Raw genomic sequence first — 18792 nt, forward strand, 5'->3', positions numbered from 1 at the left:
ATAAGATAATCTGAAATAATGGAGAATATCCCATACTAAATCTGAATAAAGGAAAAATGAGACTTAAATGACAATAGAAAAGTCAAACTCAAGTAATAAAGCTGAAACTAACTATGTCTGAAAATAACCTCTACCTGACTAGAAGTGTTCTGACATGCCCCATCTAAAATCTAGCAAAAGTGAAAATAAAGCTAAAAGCAAAGGAAGATAATCATGTCACTCTTCCTAGAAGAATGAGGGCTCACCAGTGATGTTATTAAACTGAAGATCGGGAACTGATCTATGTGTGATCTGAAAGTTGAGAATCTGAACCTACATCAGAAGAAGATGTCGCGCAGAGTATGTGTTAGTACTTGAGTAGTACTAATCATGCAAGACAGAATAAAGTTGAAATAACTGAACCAAAGCATATATATGATTAATGATAAAAGATAAGCATGATAACATACTGAGAATACAGAAAATGAACTAATGGAATGCAATAACCAAGTTTATAACATGCTGGGACAGAAATCTGACTGTAACTGGTAACATGGTCAATGCAATAAAATCTTGTTGAACTGTGGGAGATAGTAATAAGCTATATAAAATCACATGAGCTAAATGTGGAGTACGATGTATACGTCCATTCGAGAGGAATCAATATACCCTACCAGAGGTATAGAGGCATGACTATTGTGATCACTAAGTATAGTGCCCATATAAGGGTTTTATCTACGGGGCACGTAGTTCTGGGACTATGAGAGTGCCTGACCCTAGTCCACTCGATATTAAGTTAATCCAATTGATCATGTAATTATCAATTTATGACTGACTTAATGTAATATTGGATAGCTCAAAATACTTACATACAAACTAAGAATGCAACACAAATATACTGATAAATAAACATATAAAAACTGAGGCATGTATGTATATATATATATAAAATAATTGACCTAGTATGTGTAATTCATGAAGTGAAAGAACTACATAGCTAGGGTTCTAAATCTATGAAAGAACTTACAGAAAACGATACGAAATTCATGATAATATGATTTGGATCATTCTGACTACTAACCCGACAATTTCTAACATTCAAGAAACCCTTGTTCTAAATAATATTAAGGGAATCAAGAATTTGACTGAAAAATAGGGACCTAGTGTGTTAAATATACTCATTAGTAAAATCCCACATACCAGGTGAAAATTTTCATACAGATATCACGCCCTTTTTTTCCTCAAAATTTAATTTTTTAAATATTTTGAAAGAAAAAGAGTTTTTCCACTTAAAATCACATTTTGAAAAGGAATTATTTTATTATTCAGAGTCCCCACTTGGAATTGAGTTTTCGTGTTCCAATTCACCTTATTTAGATCCCTAATCAAAAGAAAAGTTGATTCTATTTTTATTAGTCTGCAAACTAGAAATTCGGGTAAGGAATTTAGTTGACTGAGGCGAAGGTATTAGACACCCCTCGAGTCCCGTAGTTATAGCACGATCTCTTTATTGACTTTAGTATGATATGACTTAATTTTTGGATATTATATTATTTAACTTAATAATACAAATACTATTTACTTTTATTCTCTCATTTATTTTAAACTTATTTTAAAATGTCTTATTGATTTAATATATATCCATTAATTAAAAATATGTATATGCACATAAACTTATTCAAACTAAATAAAGTAAAGTAAAAAAATGAACATTTACAAATTTGAATTTTTGAAAGTCCGTAAGTTTTTTTTTTCTTTTTGCATATATTTATAATATTATTTTGTATATTACCATATATAGAACATATAGATGTATTTAATTGCTAGGAATAAGAGTTCACCTAGAAATGAGATTTTTAGAGTTAAGATAATTTCAACATTGTTTTTAATTTTTAGTTTAATTTAAAATAGGAGATAAATTTTCATTAGATTTATAATTAGTTATAGCAAGAAATCCTAAAGAGGTTAGGACTATTTTTTGGGAAGATTACTTTTTATTTTTATTTTTTTCTTTTTCTTATTTTTGTCTGCACGTCTTTTTTCTTGTATATTTTTTATTATTTTATTTATTTTTTACGCATATATATATATATATATATATATATATATATATATATTTCTTGTTTTAACATTTTTGTTTTATTACTTTTTTTTGTTACAGTTTGTTGTTTCTTTTTTTTTCTATACATGTTGTTGTTGTCTTTTTTTTCCCTTTTCTTATGTTTTATTATTATTATTTTAATCATTCTTCCTCATTATTTGTTAATTTATTTATTTTTATTTTATTTCATTTTTTAAACTATAACTCTAAATAATATCCATATAACCTCTTAATGAAAAACTTTAATAATTCGAATTAAAGTGATAACCATCTTATGCTTATTCTAATTTTAATTGAAATAATATATTAAAAACATTAAAACATATTACACATAATTTAAATTTTTCTTAGTCACTAATCAATTAAAGTTAGCTTAAATCCGAATCTACAAGTACAAAATCTCTGAAGTGAAGAGTAGACTGAAAGAAATACTAATCTATTCAAGCTTAACAATTAAATATCATGACACTGATTTCAATATAAATTGCAAATTGCATCTAAAGTGCATAATAATAATAAATGATGATAAACATAATCCATGCGATTTGAAGAACATCATATTATTGAAATCATATTTTCATACAAGTATTCAACTTAAATCATACGAGAATTGAGTTACCTCGATGTGAATATTGATACCACAAAATAACTGTTATGATCTACTGATTTCCAAAGTCAATAACCAATATTAACTTTAAGGAGCCACGACTCTGAAACCTCAAACGAAACTCGAACTAACTTAATTCTCAAACAAAACTTATTTTTTATTATCTTTTCTCTCTTGCTTTTTTTTCCTTTGTGTATTTTTTCATCTCCGTCTCTTTTTGAGTTATCGTGTATTTTTGTCTATGTTTTTCCTATTGAGCGTGTATTTTTTATAATCATTTGGATGCGAGTTCGGTGTAAATTTAAATGAACGTGAGAGAGTGAAGAGTTTAGTTTGAAATCTAGTTAAGAATTTTAGTGTTTAGATAAGGGAATAAATTAAACAATAGTAATATGATATTAACAAATCAAATAATAAAAATAAAGTAAAATAAATAAAACAAACAAACAACAAAAAAGAAAGAAAAAGAGAAAAGAAGAAGAAAAAAAACGTGTAAAAAGAAAAAACATCGTCCAATAGAGAGAAAATTTTTTATAAATAAATAGATAGAATAAAAAAATAAAATAACTTTGATGAAAGGAGGATTTTTTAGGAAATAAGTTAAGGAAAATGGAGATAATTAGGATAAAGAAAGACAATTTTAAATTTTGAAGACTTCTTCTTCTCTTTTCTTTTTTCATACTTTTCATAATACATACTATTATTACTATTTTTTAAACTAGATAAAAGTTGAATAATTTAAATAATTACTTTAAATTCACAACTTTTTTTAATTATTTTTTATGATTAAACATTAAATATTAAAGAACTTATAATTTGTAGTAATTTCATTTGTATCATCACAAGGCTCATATTTATGAAGCTTAATGATTTTATCTCATATTTATGTGTTACTTTACTTAAACTATATTTCAGCCTTTCACTTCAGTTATTATTTCACTCAACCGTAGCACATAGTCGTACATTCAATATACTAATGTCATTCAATCTGCATCATTATGTGATGCATATGTAAGTATTCAGGATCATCAACATGCATTTCATTGAGCTCACCAACTTGTCTATAAACTTTTGATGATGCCTCCTACCTTTCAGAGGACTCTAGTCTTTAATTAACTTTTGGTAGTTCTTGTCGGTGCTTATCTTAAAATAGTAGAGGCTTCATGGATAGACAATANTTTTAAACTTATCAATATTGAATAGGTCATCCTCTAAGAAGACAGTCAGGCTAAGGTTATTTTCCTTGGGAGCCAATAATAATTTTCGAGGTCTGGTCACCTCCAAGGTCTGAGGTGTGACAATTTGATTACTTTAGCTTATTAAGAGAAAGACATTTTTTTGTAAAAGAAAATTATACTTAACATTGACTATTTGTTTTCACAAATCACTCACAAGTCCATTAAAACTGTGTATTACTTAATACGGATACTATAGTAAAATATTCACGTTATTTATCTTCTCTTAAAAGTACAACCTTTATCAGGGATAATTAAAAGCATTGGAGGAGGTATATAGTTAAATTAATTTTTTATGTTTAAATTAGATTTTCATGGTCATAAGTTAAAAAGATTAGTGATTTAATAAACACCAAAAAATTCTTCTTGAAATTAAAATCATTACTTGAAAAAGATGACAAAACACTGCATGAATTTTGAGTGCCTCGCTAACTATTCTTACACTCACATTAATAGCATTCTCTTGACAAACCAAATCAGTGAATCAAAGTATAACTATTACTAATAGTAAGACAAGAAATATGTGAAGTAGTGAGGTCACATGAATTGTATGAGTATGACTACACATTCACATGGATATTAAGTGTATTATTCATGCGTATCTATTATAAAAGCCTCAAACTTTAAGAAAACACTCAATCCTCACAAATCATGACAACTTCTTCTCCCAAATATTTACAGGAGGATAATCTAAGTGAAGAATGTAAGAAATTGCTCTCCATCTTGCCAAAAGATAAAGGATGGATTGGATCATATATCTACAATTATCAAGGTTTTTGGACACCACCAAGATTTCTTCAAGGTGTGATTGCATTTCAACAACAATTTCAAGCCGAAGATAGTGATATCATTCTTGTTACAACTCCATAATCAGGAACTACTTGGTTAAAATCACATTTATTTGCTCTGGTGAATCGAGTGAAACATCCTATTTTTGAACCTAATCACCCTTTACTTGTCAATAACCCTCATGTTCTTGTTCCATTCTTGGAGCATGAACTCTATATTGATGGTCGAGTCCCTGATTTTTCAACCTTCACTTCACCTAAACTCTTGGCAACTCATGTGCCCTTTGCTTCATTGCCAAAATCAGTCCAGGATTCAAAAACCAAACTTGTCTACTTATGTAGAAATCCTAGGGACACTTTTATTTCTATGTGGCATTTCACAAATAATTTATTACGTCATCACAACGATACCAATTCTATTGAAGAAATGTTTGATCTTTTCTGTGAGGGGGTGAGCCTTTATGGTCCATTTTGGAATCACGTGTTAGATTATTGGGAAAAAAGCATATAAAAGCCTACCAAAATACTTTTTTTAATGTATGAAGAAATTTAAAAGAAACCAAAAGTTCAGCATAAACGCTTGGCTGAATTCTTGGAATGTCCAATTTCCACAGAGGAAGAAAATTGTGGGGTGGTGGATGAGATATTAAAAATGTGTAGTTTTGAGAATTTGAGAAATTTGGAAGTGAATACAAATGGACAGTTTTCAACTGGAGAGGCATATAATTTGTTCTTTCGTAAAGGAGAAATTGGAGATTGGAAGAATTATTTTACTACAAAGAAGAGTGATAAACTCAATCATACCATAGAAGAAAAGTTTCAAGGATCTGGATTGAAGTTTTCATATGTTTGATTAGGTATTAATATGCTATAATGTCAATGGAATGCAATTATTTATTTTGCAAATCAATTTTGCAGTATTTGTGTTTAAGAGTAATATAACAGAACAAACAACAAAAGTTCTATTGTCGTAATATTATTTTGACTAATTATTACTCAAATTGATTGCAAATTTAGTATTAAATTTATATTCTTTATTTTATTTTGGAAAAATGCATAGTACCCCTCAACCTTTACCCGAAATTTCAGAGACACACTTATACTATACTAGGATCCTATTACCCTCACCCCAACTTATTTTATAAATAATTTTCTACCCCTTTTTGACCTATGTGGTACTAGCTTGAAAAAAAATGTCAACACGCGTTGGACCCACAAGATAGTACCATGTAGGCCGAAAAAGGATAGAAAATTATTTATAAAATAAGTTCAGGAGGGCAATATGACCTTAGTATAGTATAAGGTCTCTATGAGATTTCGAGCATAATTTGAGGAACACTTGTACATTTTCCCTTTTATTTTTCACCAGAACTCATGTTTTTTCTAGTACTACAGGGCTGTTAATGAAGTTGGAGGAATTTGTTTTTTATTTGAGATTATTTAACTCCAAATGCCAAATAAAAAATTTAGGGCTCAAACATTGAATAATTGATCAAAATGATTTAGAGAGAAATACTAATGGAAGAGTGATTTTTTTATGACAAAAGAATTATGACTTAATCACATAATTTTAATAATTGAATGACTATTTGAGTAATAAAATCATTTTAAGTTTTCATATGTGTGACGATCATTATAATTTATGATAGTGAATAATGACAATAATAACAAAATAATGACAATTATCATCATCATTAAAATTGTCTCACAATTCTCTCTCATTTTATTTTATCTTGGATGACAAAATGTGTTTCTTTGTTTCTAAAGTTTTCTTAAGTTTCATTTTCACGTCTATTGGACAACTAATTATTACTATTATATTACTCTCGTTGTTCCAGATCATAATGTGATATTATTTGATTAAGTATATAATTTTTAAAAAAGAAATAGAAAAGCCTAAAACAAATTATAAATCTATATAAAATTACATATATATCATATCTTGTAAGGATAAATCGAAAAGTTTAAAATTGAACTAATTCTTTCCGATTAAAAGCATCATTTTGTTTATTTAAATATACCAATATATGTATGCCAATCGTGTGGGCTGTCCAGTATAAATGGACTCATAAGTCCATATTTTGGGGTCATCTTAATTTTTATCCTCAAATATGACGAGTTTTAGTTTTTATCCATCAATATTTTATGTAAAAGATATATGATCAAATATATCTTTGAAACCAAATAACAACAACAAAAAAATGTTCGGTATAAATTTATATTTTTGAATCATAATCTACCACAAGTTACGCCTGAAAAAACATAACAAGTTGTGTTGTAATGCACAACTTTATTCCTAATTCACTTATCCCATGCGAGATAAACATTCAAATTCAGAATCCACAAGTTATGTCGTAAGAGACATATAACTTAATTTCAATCGAACTTATGTTGAGAAAGGAAAAAGTTTGATTTAAGAACCCATAATTTATGTTGCACGAAACATAACTTATTCTCTATGAAACTTATGTCAAGTGAGCCAAAAGTTCTCTAAGCTTTTGTTGAGTAAATTATGACATAGAAATACTACATAATTTATATGGGATATCTTAATTTCTTACTCCGCCACTATACTCGATTAGTATGTTAATACCAATTTCTCGAATGTAAATGATTTTCAACCGATGATATACGAACAAAGAAATAATGTCCACATGTATAAAACACATGAATATATGTTTTTCTTTAAAACTAAATAACTTATATTACCTACACCTCACACGGTAGTCTATGATCTCATTATGATCATGAACGATCATTTTTAATATTCGAATACTAGAAATTTGGTATTGTCACATATATAAGAACTTGAAAGATTGTAAAATTCTTACTATTTAATGGAGTTTATCAATTATCACTTTCTCTATTGTTTGGTACATGTTCATGTGAAGTATAAGATACTCAATATGATGATATATTATTCTTTCTTTAGCTAGTAGAAGCTAGGTTTCCCTGTTCCTCCATATCATTTTCCATAAACACCCCTCAATACACCATAATATATTTATCATGTGAACGATATCAACCTCTCATATTGTCAAATGTGTGTTTCTTGGTTTAGATTATTCTAAACCTAGTAAATCATTAAAAAAACATTAATTCTTGATTTCAAATCATTGATTTTGTTCACCAATCTTGGAAGGATAAAACTTCATCTTGTATCCACTTTTTCTTTGTCCCTCCATAGGAAAAAAATTGTAATTTTATGACTGAAAGTGATCCAAAATAGTACTTTACATTAGCATCATTCAAAATAAGGTGTAGCAAGAATACAAGAAAAAACACATACACCATAGCATGGGGAAGACCAATCGTGATTTTGTTCAAATACCTCAAGTGTCCCATCATCTGTTGTGTTGAATTAGAATTGAAAAATTATTGGTACCCATGTTTGTAGTAAATCGTAGAAGGTAAAACAATCAGAAATAATCATGGAATATGAATAAATCGTGCTTGGTTGATTTTTTGTTACAACATCAATAATTTGGAATATTGACTCTGCAATTTTGTGTTACATTCTTGCGTTCATTTTTTTCCTGCTCTGCACAAATTACATCAGCTTGCATGCATATACTCTTGATTCTCTACCTGCAAAGGTCTGTGTGTTGTTGTTGCCTAAAACTTTATTCAAATGAAAGTGTTCTCTAATTATATTTTCTCCTTGTTTATTTTCTATAATCTTCTTATCCTTTTAGTCAAACCTGTAATTCTTTTTGGTAAATAAATTAAATGATTTTAATTATATTCAAATCGACTAAAATATGTGCCTGATTTATGAAAATTTCGGGTGAATCAAGCAATAGAATCATCATGAAAGTGCATATAACAGCATTCAAGCGCATTGTGAGCCTCAATTACAATTAGCTACATATAACTTTTGATGAAGTCCTTCACAGGTTTGTGAAGAAACCTTACCCCTAGAAGAAGAACCAGGTTCTTGTAATTTTGTCGTAACACAATAAAACAAAGATTTATCGTGGAAACCTTCCTAACTCAAGGAAGGGAAAAACCACACCGAAGTTTTCTATTAATTCAAGATTTACAACTCAGTTAATCAATGAATCTAACTCTAAACTTCTACCCTTTTCGATTAACTATAATCGAAAACTCTCCACTCAACAAGAAGTCAAAATCGCTTCTTGTTTACAAAAACTCTCAACTCTTGTTAACTCTAACCACCCAAGAAGTCAAACCCACTTCTTGTTTACAATTCTCACAACCTCTCTCCCAAGAAGTCAAACCCACTTCTTGTTACAATTCTCTCAAGACTCAACTCCCAAGAAGTCAAACCGACTTCTTGTTACAAATCTAGGAATTATTACAACTCAATAATAAACCTAGAACAAATCAATAAAGACTAATAACCCTAGACTTTAATTGATCAAACTTCAATATCCAATAGTTTTGAGTAGAACAGGTTTCGTGAACCTTGTCTTTATTTTGCTGTGATGAACGTGAACCTGGTCCCTGCGTTTCTGTAACAAAGGCCTGCGTTTTTTCTCCAGAAAATACTGCTCTCAAGATGATATATTTCGTGAATATGCAATACCTATCGTTCTGGCTTTGCTGGAAAAATTCTCTCGATTTTTGTGATTGCGAAGACATTTTTTTCCTTCAACTTCTTGATCCTTTTATAGATTTGATTTGCCTTCAACTTCTACAAGGAAAGGAATTACAAATCCTTTTCCTTCTTTAACTTGTCTATATTTACTTCTTTCCTTATTTAACTTGAATGGTAATTTCTTTATTTCTTTCCTTCTTTGGCTTGGATTGCTACTTTTTTATTTCTTTCCTTCTTTGACTTGAATTGCTACTTTTTTATTTCTTTCCTTCTTTGACTTGAATTGCTACTTTTTTTTTTTTTTTTCCTTCTTTATTTATTTCCATATTTGTTTCCTTCTTTTCCTTCTTTACAATTCTGCACTTTTTCTTCTTTTCTTCAATACTTTTTCTTCTTTGTCGCAACTCTCATAATTGTATACATACGACACCATGCCTTCACTTTATCAATCATCAAAACTACTTTATTTGTTCTCCTACATACCAACATTTTCCCCCTTTTTGATGATGATAACCAATGATTTGTTACACATCAAGACTCTTTGTTAGTGATCAAAACTTCAATTCTTTGTCATCCATCAAAACTACAAACTTCATGTTTTCTCATTCCCCAACAATTTCCCCCTTTTTGATGATGACAAACTATACATATGTCTATCTACATTATATACTTTCCCCCTTTTGGCATCATTGAAAACCAATAACCAAAGAACTCGAATAACATTCAATGAGTGCAATATCATTTTTAACTCATAGCCACTTGGGCAACACTTTCAAGTACACTTCTGCTAACAAAATGGTTAGTTAATCTGAGGATATTAGTCATCTTAAACTCATACACAATTAAGATCTTCAATGAGAAACGAAATAAACAAATATGTACCAGTTTATGCCCTTAATCAAAAACATATAATATCATGAGTATGAGACAGACATAAGAACATCAACGAGTCAAAAGAGTCCAAAATTTGAGGATAAGGATTGGGACAAAGATTACTAAAGTGAGGAAGAAAGGGATGTTTACTGCCATTGATAAATTTTTTCAGTATGCCCATTGTGCACCACCTTCTTTATTCTGATCAGTTTTCATAGAATGTGAAATTTCATCAAGAGAAACATGAGATACATCATCACCTTTTTTTTTAACTCTACTCCGTAACATTTTCATTCCTCCATGATTTTCTTTCTTTTTTTTTTCTTTTTTTTTTTGATAGCCTTTTTCTTGATGACAACTTTGAAGGAGTACCAACTACCAGTAAGAGATTCATCACATTTTGGTGCACAAAGAGATGTGTTTATCAATAATGAAAGCAAACAACAATTTATTTCTGTGAGAATTGTTCCCCCTGAGAGATAGACAAGTTATACACTTGGAATGGATGAAATATCAATTTGGAGTTTGTGAACCTGGTTCAGATGTGGGTGGTAAAGCAAGGTTCCCCCTAAATTAAAGCATGAGTGACTTCAATACTGAGATTTTCATCATTAGAGCAGTTTGAGATTGAACGATGCTTATTGTCAAAGAGGGTTCTTGGTGATCTTTAAGAAAGTTGATTTTTTGTTGATCGACCAGGTTCATTAGTGCTTATGTTTGACCCAAACTCAGGAAATTAATGCATTGACAAAGGATGGTACGTACCTGAGTATTACAGAGAAACCAGGTTCCCCTTTTTTTTGTGTTTCTTCATGATTTACTTAATGGTGTTAGCAAAGAGAAGAGATAACATCCGCAGACTTTCTAAACATTGTTTGAGATGTGATTTGAGTGTGTACCTGTTACAGTACAAGGTTGAGTTAGCAGATATTCATTGTATAATCACTCAAGCATAAGATTATTCGTTTTACTAGCCAATTATTAAAGGAAATCATGATAATGCATCAATTTGTTTCGATAAGACCATGCTTTGACTGATTTTTCTCAAATTTTTCATATTCAAGGCCTTCATGAGAATGTCGCATCATCATATTCTCCAAGATCAAACGAATCTCAAGTTGTCATAGAGAACCAACCCTTGTCAATTTTCAATACCTTCCAATGAACAACAAGGACCATGTTCACACAACAAAGTTCCCCCTAAAGGTGTAGCATACTCTTACTGCCCGATTGCTCTATTATTCCCCCAATCTCCAGAACCATAGATTAGTAGTAATTCATGTTGCAGTTGCATCAATGATTGTTAAATGTGAAGCAGGTTCATATGTAGTGTTCCCTAAATTTGCATCATTAAAGATGTTTGATATCATGTCACTTTCTTCAACTTTTTTTTGTCTCTTTCATTTTTCTCATCCTTTTAAAGGAATAAACTGCCTCCTTGAAAATCAAAGAGCGAGAGGAAATTTTCTACCATTTTTAGCACCTGTTTGGAGCATGCACTATTCATGTACCAAGTTGGCCTTTTCCCTCTCACCTTCACCTGAAACACTAGTCAAAGACTAGTCTTGGGAACCCAGATTAGCTTGGGCCCCTTTATGTGAGTAAAAGGATGAATAAGATTTCTTCTAGCCCATAAAGGCAAATAAGAAAACCTTTTATTTAAAGCATTTTTATTTCGAACCAGGTTCTTAGCCGTATCAGTCTTTTCTCTTTGGGTGAACTTAACATTTTTCTGAAAAACCTCAAATAAAGCTTTACATTGATTCTTTAAATGACCTGAGTTTCCACAATAAGTGCATAAACTTTTATACATGTGAATAGTGTGTGACACAAGATTATTCTGTTTTTCAAAACCTATCCCACTTCGACTAGTGGTTTGCCTTTCTTGAATCTGAGTTAAAATTTCAGAGGACCTGGTCCATCTAAAATTTCTTTCCAGATCCAGTTTGGTATTGATCTAGATTTTCTTGTAGCAACATATTCCTTTCTGTTAAATCTTGACATTTTATGGTTAACAATTTTATTTTTTCTTCTAGAGCTAATTGAAGTTCACTAGCAGAGTTTTTTCCCTTGTGACTTAACTCTGAGATTTTAATCTGTTCTTTTAATTTATTTTGAAGAAAGTGATTGTGTTTCTCAAGATTGTCATTGACTTCTCTTAAAGATGCATAGTTATCCATCACTTGTTCTCTTTCAGAATTGACAGACTGATATGCATCTATAAGAATACTCAATAAGGACTCTAGTTCCTTTTCAGAATATGATTCAATATTTACTTTGATGTGATGAAAACTTACCTTGCTTTGTTTGTCATCTTCTTCATCATCTTCAGAATCTGTTTCAGTAATGAGTGCAAGAAAATCATATTTATTTGATTGTTCTATTTCAAGTAGTGACTGATTTTCGAACCCTCCATCCTCAAATTCCTCTTCAGATAAGTCCCCCATAGCGGCAAAGGCTCTTCTAGTTGAAAGATCCGCTTCTTGATTGGTCATTCTTTTGTTTGTGGGAATGTACTTATCATTCTTTATTTCCTTTTCTTTTTCTGAACTATTCCTCTTTTTCTCTAGAGCATTTAATGGATAAAACTTGACAAAGTGATCCGGACTTCCACACTTGTGACATACTTGATCTATTGGATTTCAGTGATTTTTTGAGAGTTCCTTTTGTGGTACACCTGTCCCCTTTTTTACATTCTTCAGAACCTTTTGGTCATTAACGCAATGTTTTCGTCCTCAAAATTTTCTGGTGTTGTGCCTGTAAGAACTAGGTTCTTCTCTTTTCTTTTGCCTCCAATTTCCTTTTCTTGTTTTTTCTTGAGTTCATAGGTCATGAGATTTCCAATGAGTTCATCCATAGCTAACTTATCTAGATCACGGGCTTCAGTAATGGGTTCTACTTTACATTCCCAAGATTCTGGAAAAACACTCAAAAGTTTTCTGACTGCTTTCCCATCGGGAATTATTTCACCTAGTTAGTAGATTTCATTAATGATATTAGTGAACCTGGTATGCATCTCTTGGATTGTTTCACCTTCTGTCATTCGAAACAGTTCATATTGTCTGTTCAAGTTATCTATTTTAGACTTCTTTACCTGAGTTGTTCCTTCACGCGCAGTTTGCAAAGTTTCCCATATTGCTTTAGCATCTTGACATGATGATATTCGATTGTATTCATCTGGACCTAATCCGCATATCAAGATCTTTTTTGCTTTAGCATTGTTCTGAATTGCAAGTTTATCTGCAGCATTCCATTCTTTCCTATCTTTTGGTACTTTAGTGGTTCCATCAATTCCATTCTTCATGGGTATGGTTGGACCGTCCAACACGACTCCCCATAGGTCTGGATTTTCTCCTAGTAAATGATCCATCATGCGATTCTTCCATCATCCATAATACTTTCCATTAAACAGTGGTGGTCGAGTTTATGAAGCTCTTTCCTGTGGTGTAGGTGGTGCAGCCATTGATCCTTTTCAAGATGTTAGTCTTTTAATGAAAAGACCTACTCTGATACCAATTGAAGAAACCTTACCCCTAGAACAAGAACCAGATTCTTGTAATTTTATCATAACACAATAAAACAAAGATTTATCGTGGAAACCTTCCTAACTCAAGCAAGGGAAAAACAATACCGGAGTTTTCTATTAATTCAAGATTTACAACTCAGTTAATCAATGAATCTAACTCTAAACTTCTACACTTTTCGATTAACTATAATCGAAAACTCTCCACTCAACAAGAAGTCAAACTCGCTTCTTGTTTACAAAAGCTCTCAACTCTTGTTAACTCTAACCACCCAAGAAGTCAAACCCACTTTCTGTTTACAATTCTCACAACCTCTCTCCCAAGAAGTCAAACCCACTTCTTGTTACAATTCTCTCAAGACTCAACTCCCAAGAAGTCAAACCCACTTCTTGTTACAAATCTAGGAATTATTACAACTCAATAATAAACCTAGAACAAATCAATAAAGACTAATAACCCTAGACTTTAATTGATCAAACTTCAATATCCAATAGTACTGAGTAGAACAGGTTTCGTGAACCAGGTCTTTATTTTGCTGTGATGAACGTGAACCTGGTCCCTGCGTTTCTGTAGCAAAGGCCTGCGTTTTTTCTCCAGAAAATACTGCTCTCAAGATGATATATTTCGTGAATATGCAATACCTATCATTCTGGCTTTGCTGGAAAAATTCTCTCAATTTTTGTGATTGCAAAGCATTTTTTTCCTTCAGTTTCTTGATCCTTTTATAGATTTGATTTGCCTTCAACTTCTACAAGGAAAGGAATACAAATCCTTTTCCTTCTTGAACTTGTCTATATTTACTTCTTTCCTTATTTAACTTGAATTGTAATTTCTTTATTTCTTTCCTTCTTTGGCTTGGATTGCTACTTTTTTATTTCTTTCCTTCTTTGACTTGAATTGCTACTTTTTATTTCTTTCCTTCTTTATTTATTTCCATATTTGTTTCCTTCTTTTCCTTCTTTACAATTCTGCACTTTTTCTTCTTCGCCGCAATCTCTCATAATTGTACACATACGACACCATGCCTTCACTTTATCAATCATCAAAACTACTTTATTTGTTCTCCTACTTCCCAACAGTTTGGAAAACGTTTAATTTCCAGTTGTATGTGAATCCTTGCAACATGTTTTCAGCGATACTGATATGGCCAAATACTCTTGGATAATGACCGAGGGAGAGATGTTCAAAGAATTTCCAGTACTTGATGGAGCACCACCAACAATGTACATGCAACAAATTTGTGTTTCTTGGGAAATATGGAATGGCTGGACAACTCATAAATATGGCGATCATTACAAATTATGACTTCAAGCAGGATATATCCTGTGGAATACCAAGGAAGCCATTTCCACTGCCTCTCCAAAATGTGACACTAGAGGTACATGGGCTGAACTTTGTGCAAGAATTGAAAGGTACAAACTTATTGTCGGTGGATCAAACCTGAGATAGGTAAGATAAAAAACAACACATATGTGAGTGAAAGAATATTTTCCTCGATTCCATCTCTCTATTTTACTGATCCTTATATACACAAAGATAGAAACCAATAAGGCTACAAAATTAGGAGTCAAAAACTACAATTTAGGAATGAATATATACTCCTAACTAATTTACCATAATACAAGATATTTACAATATATTTAACACATCCCCACAAGCGAAGCGGGAGGTTTGCGGACGCTAGGATTGTCCCGAAATTCTTCTAACAAGATACGTGGAAGACCTTTTGTGAAAATGTCCGCTATTTGATAACGAGATGGAACAAGTAAAACACGAACCTGTCCACGAGCAACCTTTTCTCGAACAATGTGGATATCCATTTCAATATATTTTGTACGCTGATGTTGTACTGGATTACCCGATAAATAAATAGCACTTACATTGTCACAGTATACAAGTGTGGCTTTCTTAATCGGACAATGCAACTCTAAGAGAAGATTACGAATCCAACATGATTCGGAGACGACATTGTCCACCCCACGATATTCGGCCTCGGCACTAGAATGAGACAATGTGGGTTGTCGTTTTGATGACCATGAGACCAATTTGTCTCCCAAAAACACACAATACCCGGATGTAGACTGCCGGGTGTCCGGGCACCCTCCCCAATCTCCATTTGTGTAAGAGACAAGAGTGGAGAATGAAAAGGGATAAAGGTGAAGTCCATGATCCAAAGTACCCTTAACATACCGGATTATTTGTTTGAAAGCATTAAAATGATCAATACGCGGATTATGCATATGGAGTCAAATTTGTTGAACAGCATAAGATATATACGGACGGGTAAAGGTGAGATATGAAGGGCCCCTGCAAGACTTCTGTAAAGAGTAGGATCAGCATAAGGAGCATTAGAATTAGCACTAACTTTAGGTTTGGAGTCAATCGGAGTAAGAGTCGGTTTACATGAGGACATTCCGGCTCGTTCAATTATTTCTTCATCATATTTCCGTTGTGAAAGAAACATACCACCCTTATGTATAGTGACAGCAATACCAAGAAAATAATTTAAACGACCCAAATTTTTCATAGAAAATTCATAACTGAGAAGAGCTATGATAGAACACCGAAGAGCATCAGAAGAAGCAGTAAGAATAATATCATCAACATATAATAAAATGTAAGTCATGTCCAAACCCTAGCTGTAGATGGATAGAGAATTGTCACACCGGATATCAATGAAACCAATGGACAAAACATAATCAGCAAAATGCTTATACCAAGCCCGGGGAGCTTGCTTAAGGCCATACAAAGACTTACGTAACAGACAAACATAATCAGGATGAGTACGATCCCTGTACCCCAAGGGTTGATGGATATAAATAGTTTCCTGAAGCTCACCATGAATAAAAGCATTTTTGACATCCAATTGATGAATTGGCCATGCCTTGGACAGAGATAGACTAAGAATAGTCCGGATTGTAGCCGGTTTGACCACCAGACTAAATGTCTCACCACAATCAATACCAACCTGCTGTGTTTTGCCATCACCTCTAAGACGTGCTTTATGCCTCTCAAAAACACCATTAGATTTGACTTTATGAGTAAAAATCCACATAGACCGAATCACATTCACATTAGGTGGACGGGGCACTAACTCCCACGTCTTATTTTTAATAAGAGCATCATATTCATCATCCATGGACATTTTCCAATTTGGATCACGGTGATCCGCAATCAGATTACGAGGCAAAGGTTACCTTGTATTCTCAGAAACAAAAGAATATTTCTTATTTGGTTGAAATATCCCATTTTGGCTACGAGTCACAACTCTTTTCCGCGAGAGAGGAATTGGAGTGGGCTGTAGTGCTAAATTGTTTGATAGTGTGGAATGTGTTTGGGCCAAAGGGGAAGTATGGGGTGAGGAATGAGGTGACGGGCTGTCAAGGGAGGATGGCCCATAGGGTTGTTGGGGAGATTCAGTAGGGGGAGAAGCGGGTTGAGCTTACTGGGAAGAGGGGCTGCCAGGTGGAGTAGATTGGGCCGGGGAATGAGCCGCAGGATGTGGAGGGTCGTTGGATGCAACATTAGAATTTCTAAAATGTTGAATAACATAAGAATTTAGTCCAGAGTCCAAAATATTATATGTGGAGAAGGAGTATGTAACTTTGCAAAGGGAAAGGAATTCTCATAAAAAATAACATGTCTACAAATGATAATTTTATGAGAGGATGAATCATAGAATTTGTAGCCACGATGATTCGGGGGAAATCTCAAAAATACACACGGAGTAGATCCGGGTTGCAATTTATTAATAGTGGGAGATGGAAAAAGTGGCTAACACAAACACCCAAAAACCCGTAAATGAGAATAAGAAGGCTCCCTTTCATAAAGAATTTCCAAAGGAGATTTATTACCCAACAATTTGCTCTGAAGAATATTTAGAATGTAGGTTGTCATTTGTAAGGAATGATGCCAAAAAGAAGGTGGAAGTGAGGCATGGGCAAGAAGAGTACGACTAATGTTATTGATAGTACGAATTTTTCTTTCGGCTTTCCCATTTTGTGAAGAAGTATGAGGACAAGAGAGACGGAAAGACATGCCATGTTTCTTACAGAATTCCCAAAATGGACCATCATCAAACTCCCTCCCATTATCACATTGTACGTTTTTAACATTACGCTCAAATTGGGTGAGAATGTGATTCCTAACAACCAAGAATGTGTCATATACATCAGATTTTCGGGATAAAGGAAAAGTCCACAAAAAATTAGAAAAGCAATTAAGTAATACAACATAGTAACGATGTCCTGCAGAACTCAAAATGGGAGATGACCAAAGATCACTATGTATTATATCAAATGGCAAAGTCGTACTAGAAATTGAAGAAACAAACGACAACTTCACATGTTTCCCCAAAACACATGAACCACAAATACTAGAACTTGAAAGTCTATTACAATCAATATTTTTATTGTGCCTAAGAGCATCTAAAATAGGAGCACCTGGATGACCCAACTGATCATGCCAAAGCTTAGGAGAAATTGCGGCAAAAGTAAAGGTAGCTTGATTGTTGATTGGAGTAGTAATTGGGTAAAGGTCGCCCCGGCTATCACACCTCATTATTGGCTTCCCCGTCTGAAAATCCTTTACAGAAAAAACCAAAAGTATCAAATGAAACAGTTACGGAATTATCAGTAGTAAATTTTCTAACAGAGATGAGAATTTTTATGATTTTAGGAGAATGAAGGACATTATTTAAAGAAAGGGTCGGGCTAGATGAAGTCAAACAAGTGTGACCGTAATAAAGAATAGGAATTTTATGACCATTACCAACAACTATATTATTATTTGAATGAGTGCTCAAATTAAAATAAGATGAGAAGTTACCTCAAGAGGAAGTCATATGAGAAGTAGCGCTGGTGTCCATGTACCAAGACGGATCAAGAGAATTACGAGACATAGTATGCATTGCAGCCTGAATATCGGTAGGAGTCATCGAACCAGAATGTTGCTGGTGTCCAGACGCCATCTAAGACTGCTGATTTCGTGGCCTTGGGACCAATAGTCTATCCTGCTGGTTTGGAGTACTAGGCCTGGTCCATGCTTGAGTTGGGTAAGGGCAAGGAGGAATGGGCCAGCCATATCCCTAAGGATACACTTGCTACCGAAAAGAAGGGGACATGT

The 18792-nt window shown here is 32.6% G+C and overlaps 1 protein-coding gene and 1 pseudogene across 1 annotated transcript; one reads left to right on the plus strand and one right to left on the minus strand.

Moving 5' to 3' along the window:
* The first annotated feature begins 4568 nt into the window (after positions 1 to 4568).
* Positions 4569 to 5675, plus strand: LOC107001871 (annotated as a pseudogene).
* A 7443-nt stretch (positions 5676 to 13118) lies between these two features.
* Positions 13119 to 13514, minus strand: LOC107001172. Its single transcript, XM_015199321.1, has one exon. It carries the CDS (start codon positions 13512 to 13514, stop codon positions 13119 to 13121), a length of 396 nt encoding a protein of 131 aa, XP_015054807.1.
* Between the last annotated feature and the right edge of the window lie 5278 nt (positions 13515 to 18792).

This window comes from Solanum pennellii, chromosome 10, assembly GCF_001406875.1.
Source record: "Solanum pennellii chromosome 10, SPENNV200".
Lineage (NCBI taxonomy): Eukaryota > Viridiplantae > Streptophyta > Magnoliopsida > Solanales > Solanaceae > Solanum > Solanum pennellii.